Source organism: Acipenser ruthenus, chromosome 31, assembly GCF_902713425.1.
Source record: "Acipenser ruthenus chromosome 31, fAciRut3.2 maternal haplotype, whole genome shotgun sequence".
In the NCBI taxonomy this organism is placed as follows: Eukaryota; Metazoa; Chordata; class Actinopteri; order Acipenseriformes; family Acipenseridae; genus Acipenser; species Acipenser ruthenus.
This window is the reverse complement of record NC_081219.1, coordinates 8,810,538-8,828,964: the sequence shown is the minus strand read 5'-3', so window position 1 is coordinate 8,828,964 and position 18,427 is coordinate 8,810,538. Positions and strand designations below refer to the sequence as shown.

At 37.9% G+C, this 18,427-nt stretch overlaps 1 protein-coding gene across 2 annotated transcripts; it reads right to left on the bottom strand.

The window, feature by feature from the left end:
- Window positions 1-766: 766 nt before the first annotated feature.
- On the bottom strand, window positions 767-18,210 carry LOC117421813 (MORN repeat-containing protein 5-like). 2 transcript variants are annotated; one of them, XR_009309600.1, is made up of 7 exons: window positions 18,009-18,210; window positions 16,810-16,957; window positions 15,525-15,636; window positions 15,217-15,348; window positions 7,543-7,576; window positions 6,696-6,949; window positions 767-1,501 (listed from the first exon to the last, which is right to left on the bottom strand). XR_009309600.1 is itself a non-coding variant. In XM_034036195.3 (5 exons), the coding sequence occupies exons 1-5, from the start codon at window positions 18,053-18,055 to the stop codon at window positions 1,422-1,424; spliced, it is 519 nt and encodes a 172-aa protein (XP_033892086.3). In that variant the 5' UTR covers window positions 18,056-18,196; the 3' UTR covers window positions 767-1,421. The 2 variants fall into 2 exon arrangements, 1 of the variants encoding a protein (XP_033892086.3); XM_034036195.3 differs by lacking the exons at window positions 6,696-6,949; window positions 7,543-7,576 and having other exon boundaries at window positions 18,009-18,196.
- Between the last annotated feature and the right edge of the window lie 217 nt (window positions 18,211-18,427).

The window sequence follows — 18,427 nt, the reverse complement described above, 5'->3', positions numbered from 1 at the left end:
TAGGACTTTTCTTTCTGTTGTGATTACCTCCTTTCTTTCACCTACATCTCCCTTTCGGGGGTTGATGGGTCCCGTCACCTGACCTTGGTAGTGCTGTGACAGCTGACTTAAGGAGGGTGGCTCCTTTCAGGTCGGTCTTATTCCCGTACTGAAATAATGTTAGTTACTAGCTACAGTATACCCATTGTACTATTTCACATACACGAACAATCAAAACAAACTTTGGAGTTGATTATAAAGTGGTGTGCTTGTTCTGCCAACTGTATTACCATTTTTTCATACAGCATCTCCTATTATTTAATGACACATCTACTTCAAAACTAAGTTAGAAAAAAAGGTTAATAAGAAATTAAAATTGGCAAGAATATTAACCCAGCACAAACAAATGTCTTGTAACATTAATTAAAACAAAAACAACTGATACAATCCCACAACTGTGTCTTTTTTTTTTTACCCACAAAGAGTACTATTAATTTCAGTTTACAAACAACATAATTGCCAACTACAAGAGCCTTCTCTGCTTGCAAGGAACTCATATTTAAATGCACATTATCTGCTGTCAATGTGTAATCTTCACATACTTGAACTGTAATGTCAGTATTCAAATCCAAGGCCATGTTTTTTCCAGTATCTTTACAGTACATCTACTTATTTTATCTCAGCCATAATTATAAAACACTCTATGTTGGTATATGTAGAATTAATAAAAGAAACACCTGAAGACATTGAAAAAGACAATAGTCATTGAATTTAAAAGTTTATTTTTTTTGCGTGTTACAATATATTCCAAATTATCAACTTGACAGCTTTATTTTTCTTCTACCCCACCTAGTTTGTTGGACAATTATTTAGTGTAAAACCTCGCGGGTAAATGTTTTATTCCCATTCTTATTAAAAAAAATACCGTAACAACTACCACAAAAAGCTGGTTTGCATTGAGTCAGTAATAGAATCTTTCCATTGATTGCAACCTACTTGCTACGCTTATGAGATCATCTGTAGTATACAGAAAGCAGATATTAATGTCTGGTTTGGGGTTTAGTTATATTACTTCAACTCCTTCTCTACAATAGTATTTACCTTTCTTATATAATTAAACAAACATAAAGTAACAAAGGTAGCACAATCTAAATTAGAACAGCTGACAGAAATGTGACTATTTTGTATTTCAAAGTTCCTGTCTTTTTTCTGACAATTGCCAGAACATGATTAAAATACGAAATTTGTGTTTTGTGTACAAAACAGGACAACACATCTTGAAAATGTTTGAAAGAAACCTATTAAGAAGCATTCTGCTATCACACAAACTAGACCGCAATATATTTGCAGCTTGTTTATTGCAAAATTGTGAAACAGCAAGAAAGTAAAATGTATGTTTTTGAGAAACTAAAGATAAACCAAGAAGCAGAGAATGTCTGCTGTTAATGTTTAGGCTTGTATCCAGTTATCTCATCCCAACTTTTTCGACAGGTCCTGACAATCCATTCGTGCTCATCATCATCTGAAAAAGCAGACACACACATTGTCAGACACTTCAAGCCTGTATTAACAAAACACAGTACTTGTGGATACTGCTAGGAGACTTTAACTGCAGAAAGTACATATGATCATTGGTATGCACATACCACTGAAGAAACCTAACTGAAAGCATTGCTGACTACACAATAGTTTTACAACAAATATTTCACAGTTGCATGGCACCATTGTTTGATAAAATATTGTTACAGTTGTGGCACAATCCTATCAATGGTTAATACAATTGTAGCTACGACTATGCTACTTTGTACAGAACCACTGCATTGCTGTTGCAGATCACTTAGTATAGGCTACTATATGTTACTGTAGTGGCTTTGCAGTATTCAACATGCTTTATTTAATCACTTGTAACGTTCAGAAATATATTGGTCCTAGGGTACAATATGTATATATTAAGGATCTGACCTTCACCATACAAACAATTTACTGAAAAACATTATGAACATTTTTCATTTTGTATTTTGTATGTATTTCTCTTATATTTATTCATCCCTGATGCTTTCCTATTTTTCATTCTTCAAAAATAGCTTTAACAAGACAATAAACACTGGCGGTTATCACTGATTGTGGCAGAACTGAAGTAGAACTGTGTTTGCAATTAAAATAGGAGACTAGCATTCTGAACAGCAATTTCTTTCTGCTGTGTTTACAAGATAATTATTATTGAAACGATTCGTTTAATCTAAGGAAACAGTAACTCACAAAATAAATAACCATAAAAACCTCCATCCCATTTCAGAAGGATCTCTTTTACACGCAAGCTTTCAAAGGGTTAAAACATTAGCTTATAAATATACTGTTTTTCATAGTTGAAATAAGAAGGGGTGCTAATTACAGCGAGGTAGTTCTTTTATGGTGGATCTGAATCATTGCGTGCAGCTGCAACCTCTTCAGTGCTAACCCCTGAAACATGGCAAACTGGGCCTATTGTTCTGAACAGGTCTTAAACCCCTGCCTGATTGTTGGTAATTGCCAGCAATGGCCTTAACAGCCTCTTGACTAGCCTTTTCACACTCTACCTGGCTGAGCAGCCAACCATTTAAATCACAGATGCCTGGTCCACACTGTGGCAGCTGCATGCTAACGAAATATTTCCCCTATTCTTCCCCTGCCCGTTTCCACCACCCACAACATGGAGGTCAGATTCAAGCACATTTCATCACTATTTAAAACCAATTAATGCTTTTTGGTTTGATTGGTAGTAACGGATAGCTAACTGTAATTACCGTTTCCCAAATTGTGATTCTGTGAATATGCTAATAAGAGAGAGGCACAGGCACATTTTCACCTTTGGTGTAATTTTCCTTTTGAAACAGCCGTGATTATTTTCTAGGACTCTTTAATCAGCTCAAAATTGTTAAATTAAAAAGCGTTTCATTTTTTGGCACAGTGTAAATGTCTCTTTCCCTTTCTTTTCTGTCATGAATGACACCAGGAAACATATTACAGTAACAAACGTCAACTGTGAAAAAAAAAACTTGCTGTATAAGTGGGTGGCTGGAGTTATTATAATTCAGATTTAATTCATAAGCATTTGAGCGCCATTAGAAACTTATGTTTTGCATGATAATATATTCTGATCATCGATTTAACTTGAAAAGTATTTCATTGTCAGTGCTTGGAAAAGCGGACTTCACCACAAAGGCTGATTGCAATTACGACATTTAGAACAGCATTGCTTTGAATACTGCGAAAATAACTTATTTCAATAGATTTCTTTTATCTATTTATTTATCCAATACAATATACAAATGTTTGTTAATCATAGTTCTGTTTTTGCAATTCTTCAAGCTTCAGCACTAGTTATTTCTTGGTGTATAGCTGCTCCTTGGATCTGTAAGGTACGGTACGTGACCCAATAGATTCACCACATTATCCGTTACATAAACTCTGATGTTTACACTTACTGATTGGAAGTGGTGCCTCACAAGGTTTTAAAAATAGTTTTTAAATGTTTCAGAAAGTTATTACCTTTTAAGCTCACATTGGAAATATCAATTCTATAATAAGTGTCTGCTGTTGTATATAATTTATATAATAAGTAACAGGTTAATGCCTTTTTAACACAGTGACATGGTAGCTGGCAAGTTACACGTGGTGGGCGGGAAGGGGGGGGGGGGGGGGGGGGGTATCTACAGATAAAATTACTGTACCATAAGTATTCTAAACCTTCATATGCTTATGGGCCAGATAATTATTTTAATGTAAAATGCATGAGAAACTGCTGCTTTAATACAAGTTGTATCTTTACAATCTACATAGTAAAACGCCTCCTGTAGCAAAGATAATATCCATTAAAGAGCACAAGTTCTACAATGTTATTTTATGGCCTTGATCTAATATTCCTGGCTTTGAAGACATGACATACGGACAGAGAAAGTTTACTCCTTCAGTAGCTGGGCTAACTTAAGAAAACAGTGTAATGTTTTCTCAAATCCAAAAAGCACGACTTGAATATTGGTATTGTTTCAATGTGAAAATGAATGTATTACACATAGTGCCGACTGGCACACGTGTAATATACAGTACAGCAAAGGAAGTAGTGGTACCTTGTTAAAATATGTTTATCTTAATCCATAAAATATACTCAAAAGGAAAAAAAAAAAATCTTCCAAAACAAAACTGCAAGAATAAATGGGGATAAAAAATCAGACTGAATCTCAATAGATTTTTATGTGCAGTACCGTGCACATATAATTAACACAGGCGACACATGTATTTAGATCGTCATGGTTTTTTGAATGGTAAATAGGATAATGTTAGGATAATTGAAAAACAGCCCAGAGGTTGACTTTCCATTCCAGAAAGAACCAGTCTTGGCACAAACACATGGATACTACCAGTGGCGTAGCTAGGGGGTGGTTTTAGGGCTTTGAGAGAAGAAAATCAGTCAAACACATATCTAGTTGTGATTGGGCAGTCCTGTCATTTTTACACCAGATTCAGCTTTTGACTCCTTTGATTGGACAACGCGTGTACACGTACTGTTCATACCCATGAGACGTTAAAGTCAGAGATTAATATAGAAATGATGGCCTCAGCTAATACTAGCATTTCGTTTGTCCTACTGCCTTTAAACCAGTGGTTTTCAACCTTTTCATCTCAAGTACCAGTGTGTCCTGAGATTCTACAGTTTAATAAAAGACAACGATTGGGCATAACCAAATTGGGGACGGGCGAAAATACAAAACATAATGGGCGACTTAAAAAATGAATGCTTTTAACGGTGCATTTGAAGATATGTATGGAAATGCATATGACTCAAAGGAGATTGTTATTGTAGCCTTTGGAAAAGAAAACACAACAAAATTAGTTATTTAAACCCGGTCAATTGTTTACAAATCATGCACAAAAGTGCCTTCTCTGGCCACAACATCGCCTCATTTTCAATTTACTGACTTTTGTTGCTAAAAACTAACCCACGTCTAGGATGTTACTAAATGTCCTCTGCTTTTGACCAGTGTAGTTCATTTTTACTTACAGAAACATTTTTATAAACTTTTACCCATCTGCAAAAAATACGCCACTGGATACTACACTAATACTGCCTGTTCAAAAATCTTTAATTTGACTCACAATGGAATGGCTGAGACTCCAGTCAGGTTGTTATCCTTGGCCACTCAATGTTTTCAATGTGAGCCTTCACAGGTTTCAAAGGGGTAATTATTTTCAGCACAGGAAACCACACTGAACAATACACCAATAAAGGTTCAAGCCACTTACTGGAATGTTATTTACTAAGGTAAAGCAGGAGTCAGGATCAATTTGTGAAAAGGAAAACAGGCCCCATGACATATTAAAAATAGATCTACTTCTCACTGTCTGGTGAAGCAAAGGCTTTCTCTGTGTAGGTTTCTGGATGGTGAACTTTAGTAAATGTTCAGTTACAGGAATACACTGACCTTAAGTGTATACTGCAAATCTTAAACAGTTAGGATTTCAAATTGTCAAATTACTCTACTAAATGTCCTCAGTTCCAGGCCCTTTGCCATTTTTTTTATTTAGTTATTTTTTTTATTTATTTAGTAGTCGCCAATTGTTTTTATCGTTTTCTCCCCAGTTTGGAATAGCCAATTACTTTTAGGTTCAGCTGGTGCTGACTCGGGAGGGCGAAGACGAACACACACTGTCCTCTGAAGCATGTGCCGTTAGCCGACCGCTTCTTTACACACTGCAGGCCCACATGCAGCCACCTCTGAACTAATGTGTCGGAGGACAACGCAGCTGTGGGAAGCTTACAGGCAAGCCCGCAGACGCCCGGCCAGACCACAGGGGTTGCTGGTGCGCGGTGAGCCGAGGACACCCTGGCCGACCTAAGCCCCCCACCCCGGCCAATTGTGCGCCGTCCCCTGGGAGCTCCCGTCCATGGTCGGCAGTGGAAAAGCCTGGACTCGAACCGGCAACGTCCAGGCTATAGGGCGCATCCTGCACTCCACGCAGAGCGCCTTTGCCGGATGTGCCACTCAGGAGCCCCCCCGTTTGCCATTTTAAATGTATACCGTGAATTAAATAACTTTAATTCGTCAATTAATACTGAGTTTTATACATTTGTAAAACTAAGATAATTGGTAGGAATGAAAGTTGTATTTTTAGAAAGCTGTCAAAGGTTTCTTCATAAGATTTTTTCCTCCCTTTTTACCATTTTACCATCTACATGTTCAGAATATAAAATGTCTTACCTATTTAATATCAGATGTTGCTGTTTCTCCTTAGATCATTATTGACCAGATTACTAACTAATGTAATTTTTCAACCATACATACTGCTTCTGAAAAGACTCCTTAAAGCTTACTTGCTGAAGTGGGGTCTTTTTAGAAAAAAAAATAAATAAATATACTAATGTTAAGTTGAAGATGTTAAAATGGTGGAAATGTTTTTTTTTGTTATTACATCATCAGCTTTTTTAAATCTAGTTATGGAAAATGTATATTTGACAGTGGCCCTGTTGAGAACAAAGACCAAAATAGCTGTTCCAAAGGAGTGCCTCAGTTTCCCTGTTTTGCAGTAAAAGCACAGCCCTCCACAAAGAACACGGGTGAAAGGCCAGAACCTGGGCATCCTTAAAAATACCACTCCCAGACCTGATAGAGACAGAGCTTCTTTCGGTTAACCTGTCTAGCCTTTAGAGCTGTGTAAAGAACTTCCTGAATGTTTCCTACCATCTGCTTTTGCTGCTTTTCAAGACTTGGCCTGAATCCTGGGCATTTCCTGTCCCTTCCTGCCCAGCCTACAGAGCAGTAGTTCTGGGCCCGGTCCCTTTTATTCCAGGCTTTTTCCCTTCGTTCCTCCCACCTGCAGCTGTTCCTTTTCTTTTCCTCTGCTGCTCTGGCCCTGTAGCCTGTACCGTCTCTCTTGGGGGAGTCCAGTTCCTCTTCATGCTGAGTAAGTACAGTCCTCTGATGCACTAGTGTTCCTAAAGGAAGGCTATTGGCAATATATTTTGTCTTCACACCCATTTTGACAAATGTACCTTTGGTCCAGAAAAGTTAAAAATAAAACAAGGGAAATCTACACTGTACTGAACATAGAGTTAATTAAGTTAACTAGGTATTTTTCTTGTTCTTCTTGTTCTTGATAGCTCTTTGCTAAGGCCATTCTTTAAAAAAAATGCTGGTTTGCAGTAACTCGACTCAGACGTCAAATGCTGGGTAGGTACTGTAGGTATTTTTTCCCCCTACACATGGTTATGAACTCTGGGCCACATTTACTGGCCAAGGTATTGCTCTGCATTTTTTTTTTTCCCAAAGAGCTGCTAACGTTTCAAAACTAGAAGTTTTAGGAGCCCTTAAATTAAAAACCTGTTCATGGCTTGTTCAAAAATATTAGCAGTTTATTTCATGCATCATCAATAATGTACTTATCAATAAGTCCTATACGTAAGAAAATAAATGACTGATCACTTGCGTTACTAACAATAAGATATTAACTACAAGTACTGTTTTGCTGATATTAATCGAAGGAATTATACAACTGTATTTGGCATTTTCACCTACATTGGTGGCTTACCTGGGGGTCCAAGCATACATGATAATGGACAAATCTGGTTAGACAAAATGGGACAAAAGAAAAACTCATTGGTGTCTTTACCACATTCTATCATAGTCCGCTCTTCTGTAGGCAGTTTAGAAAGTCCTGTTTGTTTACATTCTCCAGTGGTAGTTTTAGGACACATAGGCTTAGATTCTCAAAGCTATTTACTCCAACAGACTCTTATATCATAACAACTTTCTTAAATATTAAAAAACTGATTAAAAAAAAAAATACTAACCAATTAAAACACACAACATATATTTTCTCTACATATCTTATTTTACGACGCAATAGCAAAGACAGATAGAAAAACACTCTCATGCCTATTGCTACACATCTGTCATTTAGTAAAAAGCTTAAAGACTGGGAATTGTATACAAAGGCTTATTTGCCTAATACATTTATTTCACCCCTTCTTCCAGGAATAACAGAAGCCTACTTACACGTTTTTTTTAATCCAAAGTTGGAAAAATAAAATGAAAGCATCAGGCTATAGACTATGTCTCCAACAAACACAATTATACATAAATTTAAACCAGGGAACCAGCAAAGGAAAAGTTCTTCACTTCACTGAAAACCTAAGGTGGCAGACTGACAATTCAGTCAACATTTTCTATTTTGTGATTGGTTTCCTGCACAATGCATGCTTTGTCTTTTTTTTTCTTATGCCAGAGATTTCACTTGGACGATACAGTGGGATCATGAAATTAGCTGGTCACGCTTGACAATCCACACATTCAAGTCAATAACAGAATGAAAGTATTGGCGAACTGTATGCAATTAAATATTTGCATATTATTACTGAAGCCTTTCATAACACATGTTGTTCTAAAGTAAAGAGCTTTGTATTTGGTAAACAAAAGAGACGATTAAAACCAATTACAGGACTAGACAGTGAGAAACTGATAGTTGATCTGTTTGCTTTTGATATAGCTTCAAGCAGTTCCAAATAAAAGAAAAAAAAAACAGTGCTTCTGATCAGAATGCAACCAGTAACTCTCACTCTTTCACAAAAGCTGTGTGATGAGGCAGCACAAAATAGAACAGCAACACATCACTGCATTGAAGTAGAAGTATCACAAACCAGGGAAAGAACATATTTGTATTTATCTCGAAAGGACTCATTTAATTTGACTTACTGTGAGCAAACTGTTTCTTTGTATCTATTCGAGTACCACAGTGCTAAAAAACTACAAACATTTTAAAAATTGCACAAAACCATCTATATTTTTAATTATAACCTTGATTTTCTGGTCTTATCAGGGTAAAAAAAAACCGTCAAACTATTAGTATCACCCTAATCTGCAGTATCCTGGGACCACAATCACAAAGTGCAGCTAATTTTTAGTGTCACGTATTAGTGTCTGTGACATCTACTGCTGTAAAATTCTCATTTAGCATTTTTAAATCTGAATGTATTTCTCAATACAGTAATCCGTCACATATCCGCGTGTCACATCCAGAGTAACGTTGTTGAAGCTGACACCCTGGGATCCTTCAAGAAGCTGCTTGATGAAATTCTGGGATCAATAAGCTACTAACAACCAAACGAGCAAGATGGGCCGAATGGCCTCCTCTCGTTTGTAAACTTTCTTATGTTCTTATATCCGCCTGTCATATATCCGCCCTAACTGATTATCCGCCATGATTAATCTCTTCAGCAACGTTAGTTTATTGTTGAACACAGAAGATTAGTTCACAGATTGCAGATCCCACCAAAATTTTCATACACTGTGTTGTATTGTGCTCCGTGCACTGCCATTGCTGGTAGTGTCAGGTGAGCTGTTCAGTGTGTTGATATGTAAATAAATCCTGTTCGTCTGTGGGGCGTATCAACTTCAACCTCTGTCTCGATCTCCTGCCTGTCACAGCGAATGCACACACTCACACGGCAGACGGCTACTCTGTCACAAGCATTAATACCTTGTATCTTTCTAAACAAAGGATTTAGGGGCGCTCCCTAATAAAAGTTGAATCTCAAAACAATAATCGCTTGGATATAGTAATTGTTACAGCTGTGTATAATGGTATTTTAAAACAGGATTCATTTATCCGCCTTTTTACATATCCGCCCTTACTCTGGTCCCACTGCGATGGATTCCTGTATCTATTTTTATGTCTCAACATCACTATTATTAAATCAAAATTTATCTCAATATAGCATGGCACTGTACAATGCAATGTAAATCCAGACCTGTTTGCAAAAACACTAATATCAATATACCAAGAGCTGGTTACGCCAAAAGTTGTGTGCTTTTTTCCCCAACTTTGTGGAGAAGCAGATGTTGGGTGTTCTCTCTCTCTCTCTCTGCAACAGGCCACATTGTTTTTTCCTGCACTGAAGTCTGACTTAAGTCTTAGTAACCCCTCTACACAGACCTCACTTATGTAACCTTTGATCCACTATTTGGGTGCAGATGTCAACTACATCCCCTTCCCATAATGCTCTGTGACCTGGGGTGCTGGTACACATCTGTTCTTACTCAGACAATGGATCACTGAATCGCTCGTTAAGAGTCTGTCAGGGTCATCCAGGATCAAGAAGGGTTGTGCTGGTGACCCATTAGTCTTTTACAGTTAATGTACAGTGTGCTACAGTCAGGCTACTGTGGAATCAGTAACCTGACTATGTTTATCTTGTTTAAACAAATGGACTGAGATGTAGATCATCTAAATATTACTGGTACATGCCACCTTAAAACCCCTTGTTATATCAGTCATATTTCCAGTGTACTTTATTGTATTCAGGGATTGTGACGTAGTGGCATGCAGTCAGCTGGTCAGCGGCAGAAATAGGAAACCCAATCTCAGAACTTCAGTTTAAAGCACCTTGACACACTTTTAATAATAACACAAATAAACACAGGAACAAATCAAAGGGTTGCACACACTACTATAACACATAAAACAACACCAAAGCTACAGCTATCCCAGAGCTGTTTCTCTTACTTTTTATTTCCTTTCCATTCAGGCTGGACAAACTGCCTTCACTGACCCACCTTTCCAAACACACATTTCCTTTGTTCTTTTATAGGGTGTGGCCAGGGGCAATTGACTTCAATAATTCAATTCCCACATGGATACATTCCACACGTTTCTAATTAACTAATAAAACTATACACAATTAAATAATGTAACCATTTAATTACATGCGGCTGTGCAAAGGCAGCCACAAAACACACATTTCTCGTGTACAGGACCTCTGCCTTTCACAAGGATGTTAATAAGAAGGACAATTAATCTTCCTTGGCAGAAAACAATAGTGGGATTGTGGCGGAGTGTCCCGCACCTATTTATTATTATTTGTATTTTTGTTTGCGGCGCGGATAAAAGCGCCGCGTCTTTATGTTATTGTTTTTTATATTTATAATTTAAAACCCTGTGAGGATGCATGACTGATCAGCTACTGACCACCGTGTAACAATTTTTTTTTTTTTTTGGTTCCTGGGTAGTAAGTGTTATTTCCTAATTGCTTATTCCTCAAAAGTATCGAAAATGGCTATTATTCCCCACAAACTTTGCTTTTGTGACCAGGACAGTGATATTTTGAAATTTACCTATTTTCCAGAACATTCCAGATAGATTCAGTGCTGAGTAAACTTGGAGTAACTTCTAGAACTTTCTAGAACTTTCCAGTAATATAAATAGTAGTATAAATACAGGGGCCTTAAGCCCACCAGTTCAGTTTAGTTCCAGCTGCCTAAGTGGATACATATCTGCATTTTTCTGAGATGGCATCAAGAGGCTGCAAGCATCCGGCAGACGCATTTTGCTATGTCTGCGGCCAATTTATCAAGACAAGAGCGAAAAAGTACTCCGTGGAAGCATCTGCTAAGATGTGTGAGGCCTACAAGGCATATTTCGGCATGCCTGTCGAGGATCAAGACAAACCCTGGGCACCTCATTTCACCTGCGAGCACTGCAAAAAAACTCTGGAAGGTAAGATGGACAATTGTTGCTCGGAATTTTATGTTATAAAATTTGTTAAAATTTTTAAAATTGTAAAAGTTTTTAATTTTAAAATGTTTTACAATTTTCAATGTTATTGAAAAAATATATCATATATGAAAAATGTTGTGAGAATCTCTTACACATTAGTCATGGGTGAAATAAATGTATTTTTGTAGGATGGTACAGAGGGGAAAAGAGAGCCATGAAGTTCGCTATCCCAAGAATTTGGCGGGAACCCACTGACCACTCAAGCAACTGCTACTTCTGCATGGTGGACCCTTCCAAACGTCGGACTGCCATGAGCTCCCCGTACCCACTCCTCCGGAGAGAGAGCAGCTGTCTTTAGAAGAGAGCAGCAAGTCAGAGAGCGAGGAAGACGTTGTAGATCCAGATGACAATTTCAGAGGTGGAGCTGAGGAGAGAAACCCATACTACCCCAACCAAAAAGACCTCAACGACTTGATTAGAGATCTTGGTCTCACCAAGTCCAGTGCCGAGCTTTTGATGTCTAGGCTCAAGCAGTGGAACTTGTTGGATGAAAGTGTGCAAGTCGCAGATCAGAGGAAGTGTCACCAACCTTTTTCCAGCTTCTTCACCCGTCAAGATGGGCTCTGCTTCTGCCACAATGTGACCAGTCTGTTCGAGGCAATCGGAATCGCCTGTAACCAGAATGAGTGGCGCCTCTTCATTGACAGCTCATCCAGGAGCCTCAAAGCCGTGCTGCTCCATAATGGTAACAAGTACCCGTCTCTTCCCCTGGCTCACTCGGTGCACCTCAAAGAGGATTACAACAGCATCAAGACCTTGCTGGACGCCTTGAAGTACGATGAGTACGGCTGGGAGGTCATAGGAGACTTCAAAATGGTGGCATTCCTGATGGGTCTCCAAGGCGGTTTTACCAAGTTTCCCTGCTATCTTTGCCTTTGGGACAGCAGGGACACCAAGGCGCACTGCCACAGGCGGGACTGGCCACAGCGGACCGAGTTCTCTGTGGGGAGGAACAACGTCAAGTGGGAGCCACTGGTGGACCCCCGGAAGGTGCTGATGCCACCACTGCACATCAAACTGGGCCTTATGAAACAATTTGTCAGAGCTCTAGATAAGGAGTCGGCAGCCTTCAAGTACCTTCAAGACTTCTTCCCTAAGCTGTCTGAGGCAAAGGTCAAAGCCGGTGTCTTCGTCGGACCACGGATAAAGAAGATCCTGGAGTGCAATGAATTCCCCAAGAAGCTCACTAGTAAGGAGAAAGCAGCTTGGAACAGCTTTGTCGCAGTGGTTCGGGGCTTCCTGGGCAATCACAAGGCCGAAAACTATGTGGAGCTGGTTGAGACTCTGGTGAAGAACTACGGCACAATGGGCTGTAGGATGTCCCTCAAAGTCCATATCCTTGATGCTCACCTTGATAAATTCAAGGAGAACATGGGAGCGTACTCGGAGGAGCAAGGCGAGCGCTTCCACCAGGATATACTGGACTTTGAACGCTGCTACCAAGGACAGTATAACGAGAACATGATGGGAGACTACATTTGGGGGCTGATTCGTGAAAGTGATTTACAGTATAATCGTAAATCTCGAAAAACTACTCACTTCTAAATCATTTGTAGTCATTTTTGTATTACTTTAGTATAAATACATGTTAATTTGGATTCATATGTTGTTTTTTTCTGACTTCATGTGAACGAAAAGACACAAATTCGCCCGTTTTCTCATTGGAAATAGGTAAATTTCAAAATATCACTGTCCTGGTCACAAAAGCAAAGTTTGTGGGGAATAATAGCCATTTTCTATACTTTTGAGGCATAAGCAATTAGGAAATAACACTTACTACCCAGGAACAAAAATTGTGTTACATAGTGTAACTAGCTGACAGTCATGCATCCTTACCAAATGCGTGCAGACTGTGGCCGAGGGGTAATAAGATAATTAACAGCTAGTTAACCCCTCGGCCAGAGTAAGAACCGGCAGCGGTCCGTTCTGCAGGGTGGAGTGTACAGAGGTGAGTACGGGAGAACACGGGAGAGCGAGCAAAAACAATTGCTATATTTATATATACTTGTTGCTGTTTATTTGTTTGGCCAACGCGCCTTTTTGTTTTGTTGTTTGTTTAAATCTTTTATTTTTGTTTTGTTTATTAATAAATACGCTGAGTGCCGTTGCATTCAGCTTCACCCGCCCATCCACTGTTTTGGTATCTGTACTTCCTGGTCCGTGACGTCACCACTGCGAGCCAGCCTGCCACAGGGATTTATATGCAATTAACAGGAAGCAGTATTTTGCTCCACCACTTTTTAGATCATTTAAATAGTGCCCAATGTCATTAAATCATTTTACAATGCTATTAAAAAACTGAAATGTTCAGGACATTATTACCGTTCTTGTATCCAGCTTTTATTTCCAATATCATTAATATAACATAGAAAAATAATGTAATTCTTAGTCTTCCCTGGTTTATGCACATACATACCTCAGGTACCACAATCAGTAAAAATACTACTATATGTCACATAGTTTTTGTCAGCCTCTACCAATGATGAAATATATTGCAGGATCCTGATGAATATTTTTGTGAACAGGAATCAGAATGTCAGATCTATAGGTTTTGGGGTTTGCGAGCAGACATACATTATGTTCTTGCAAACTAATAAAACCTTAATTAAACACTGCTCTTAACATTCTTTGCAAGCAGCATCAGCATCATGCAAGTGCCTAACAAAGTGGCCACAAAAAAAACAAACAAAAAAAAAACAGTAATACCCACTGCACCTGATTCAGGGTTTTCCACAGACCAAAACGGAATCACAACTGCACCGCATTTTGGAATAAGACACTCACTGTACGGCCACGTTGTTAAACTTGAACAATTCCTAACCCATGAGATTTCCTTTTTGTTGTATTATTGTAAAACATTGGCATCCAAATCTGAATTCCTGTGTGATGTACTGCATTCACTTTAAATCAAAGATCCCATCTTGAGCTCTCATTTTAGAGTGGAGGTGTGCTTTATATTTATTTTTAACCCTGAAGGTCCTGATGTTTGCGTATATATTTTTTAATAAAACCATTAAGTTACAGATTGAATGTGCCAAATAAATCTAGTTCCCTAGGCTCCCACCAGATGGCAGTATGAAGCATCACTGCTCTCTCTAGTGGGTCATTTCAACTTTGGCGTTTTGTACTGAAGGCAAATGCTATGACAAGAGCATACAAAGTGCAATTGTTAATTTAGGGTCATGATCTTTATGTATGGCAGTAGGTCTAACCTAATCAATGACCTGGCTGTAACTTCATACAGCTCCTACATGCCCTGTAGCTAAATTACAGAAATAGGCAACCACTGCTGATTATAAATTTGGCATAGTGACAAACTGGGCTCTAGCTCCAAGGATGGCTAGTTCTGATTTTACATAATATGACGTATTCTGGTTTTCCATAGGAATGGTTTACTGTACAGGCTGAGAAGAAGGTCCTGAATGCAAAGCAACAATTGTGTGATTTCACCTTACGTATTCACTGTTCCATTCTACTTGTTCTTTATTAATTACTATAGCTGTTTTCATTTCTGCACATGATGTAATCATTCATAAAAGGCAGATTTGCTAAATACAAGAACCACTGCCCACGTTTATCAAAGTATTTTACTACAGTGTTCAAATTGCACTATAACATTTGCAAAAAAGCTGCTACTCTCTCAAATCTTACCTGCATTTCTCAAAAATGTGTTTTTGTAATCTATGATGACTCTGGTCTGGGGGTTATAAAATCCATCCCCACAGTCATAACACCCTTCTGTGATCTCTCTTGGTGAGTCTAAGTTGGTTAGCTGTGAACGACCTTGTGAAAAACAAACAAATTCAATAAAGGAAAATACCAATATATTAATCAATTTGTCACTGGTGGTCTAAGCTCTAAGTCTCAGTTTCACAGACAGCAATGACCTACATAAACATAATCGATACAATTACAGATGGGATTCTATTTCAAATTAAAAATCAAGTATATTTCTTTACCTGCTGGTTTAAGTCCATTACAGATTTCTGTGTAAAACTTCCGGTCGTAACCGTCGCAGTACTCCCAGTCTTTATCCTTGTATTTAAGTCCATCTGCAAATGTGTACTTTCCCTATAAAACAATCATGTTTTTTTGTTTTTCTTCAACATCCCAAATATTAATGATGACATATGCAATAATGTAATCAACTGAACCTGATAAGAGGCCATTGCCATAAATGTACTGTAATATAATCTGCAGAAATAGGAAGGCTGTTTCCCACAATGGCCTACAATTATCATGAATCATCTCTCTTTAAAGACCATCAAATAATTCTGTCTTGAACATTGTGACTGAGACTGAAGTGCAAAGGACTTGTCAGCTATTATTTTACAGAATACAAGTCAGTGATGGCATTTTCATTACAAATTATTCTGTCCAATGAGGGACTGCTTATCCCCCAAAAAAGTGCGGGTGACATGTTTTCAACTTTTTTCTCCAGCTCTATATGGTACAATATGACTTGGTCTTCTGGGTGGCTTATCCTTGCACTATTGCACTACTAATATGTCCTTGTAGATATAATTGTAGATATAATTTGCTGTAATCCTTACTTGTTGCATCCTAGTTCATATTGTGCTTTAGCAGTATTATTTGTATTTAAATAATAATCTTGCATTGCAATGCTGTACTGCCCTGTGACACCTATAAGTCGCCTTGGATAAAAACACAACAAACTACTGAATCTATTTTGTTTTAGCAGCATAGGCACTGTTGAGCCCATTGCAGGATGTAGTTTTTATAGTAAACATCTGGCATTTTGAGTTGATGTCATGCATAACTGCTCTGGCTTAGTCTTATTTAGACATGATTATTATAATTTCTGTTGAGATACCTCTTTTGTTATCTGTCTTTTTTTCAGAAGACACATCTTCCCATAATGTGTAATATAACCCTTTTCCTTAATTGACAGTGAGTAAAAAGAAAAATGAGTGCATGTCAATAGAACTTACAATATACTAAAGCAGGAAAAATGTAATGTTTAAAGCAATATGGTATCTTCATTGACATGTGATTCCAATAACACCGTCCACATCTGGAACTGCAAACCAAAACCAGTCTATGATCTATGATCTCAGTCAATTATCTCTGTGCAGGGTATCACTGCTCAAATTATATTTGGAAAAATGTAAACTAAGCAAAGTATTTGTTTCTGATATACAGTACTGTAGACCAAAATATCAAATCAAACTTGATTTAAGCTAATGATGGTGCACACAGCAAAAGACACATTTCTCCAAATACCTCTACTGCGATTCCTTTTTCCCAAATCCCTTCATATTTATTTCCAAGGGGGAAGTGGAGCGTTCCTTTGCCATGATACATCCCATCCTTCATTTCCCCTTCATATCGAGTCCCAGTTTGGAGGGTATACACTCCACTCCCTTCCAACCTACAATAATAAAAGGGTTTTGTTCATGTCAGTAGATACTGAAGCTGCATGTACCAAATCACTGTAAAACATCTTTAGAAGGTCTACAGTAGTTTTACTCCAATGCAAACTTTAGCCCATTGTGGTTGGGAAAAAAAAGCAGCTAATGTTAGAGAAAAAGACAACTGCCCACAATCAATTAATAATATAACCCTGATTTTCGGGTTTTAAGTTTCCATTAAGGGGGAAGGAGAAATGGTAGCTGTATTAGTCCAGAGATAGATAGGTAAATAGAAAGAGAAGGACAGGTGATACCTTTTATTGGACTAACAAAACAATAATTAATCACAAGCTTTCAAGACCTCAGAGGTCTCTTCTTCTCGTGAAAGTAGGAAAGACATTGATGTTTACATTCAAAGGTGGCATCAGAACTTTAACAAAAAGAACCCATTTGAATCACCACAATTCTAAATCATTATTGGGGGTAGAACTAGACAAGGAATGAACAATAAATCTGGGTTTATTAGGGTTCAGCTAGCCCTTGTTGCCCTCAGGGCTGCCAGGTCTTGAAATGTCAAAGTACAGTATTTGTGAAACTGTAACAACATACCAACTAACTATAGCAGTCACTGTTAAAATTGTGTGTAGCTGCAACAATGAGAAAATGTACACCAAAATGTGAATTCTAAAGACGTGCTGAATTTGCAATACTGTTTTTATGTCGCAACTCGAATCACCCACATTACAGACATGTGTCATATATTGGACATAAAATGTGTACATGTTTGGGTAAAGGATGTGAATAATAAAATAGAAAACAACAACAACAACAATAACAACATCCTAGATTTGTTGGTTGGTTGAGCTGGCTGAGCATACCTGAATATTTTATGTGCCGTTTATTATTATTATTATTATTATTATTATTATTATTATTATTATTATTATTATTATTATTATTATTATTACCTAGTAAGGAAAGCCAGTTCTTGCAAGCTATTTATTTGACTTATTTTTCAATTTGCGCACAAACCCGGCTCGCTGTGTCATTAACAGTACTTTTTTCTCATACCTGCCATTATGGTACTCTCCTTCATAGATGCTCCCAACATATTCCATTTCAATTTTTTTTTTTTAAATTATGTATTCTGTTTAATTTTTTAGTTTAGCTGTTCTGTGATATGTAACCGTCGATGCTGTTTCTACTGTTGCTCCCTAGATTGTATTTAGTCGGGTTTGTGACTACGTCTCCATGACAACACGTGGTCCACGTTATTTCTAATCTGATTAGTAATCAAAGAACTCCCCACGCAACACACTAGGTATTATGTAGAACGGTACTGCAGTATTTCAAATTGGTGATACATTTGCCATTTTGTTTTGTACAGTTAGTTATACGTTATAATGGTTACCTGCGCCAGAGTGAATTGCATACTCTTAAGCAGTCGTGAGTAACTCAACCGCCAAGTAAACGGTATTCATCATTAAAGT

What these genes read in the sequence shown, in the direction of transcription:
- LOC117421813 (XM_034036195.3), bottom strand. Translation starts at nt 18,055, where the DNA reads ATGGAATATGTTGGGAGCATCTATGAAGGAGAGTACCATAATGGCAG. An exon ending in AAAAAGGAATCGCAGTAGAG is followed by an intron (nt 15,637 to 16,809) that starts GTATTTGGAGAA and finishes ATTGTTTTATAG; the next exon opens with GGAAAGTACACATTTGCAGA. An exon ending in TAATGGACTTAAACCAGCAG is followed by an intron (nt 15,349 to 15,524) that starts GTAAAGAAATAT and finishes GTTTTTCACAAG; the next exon opens with GTCGTTCACAGCTAACCAAC.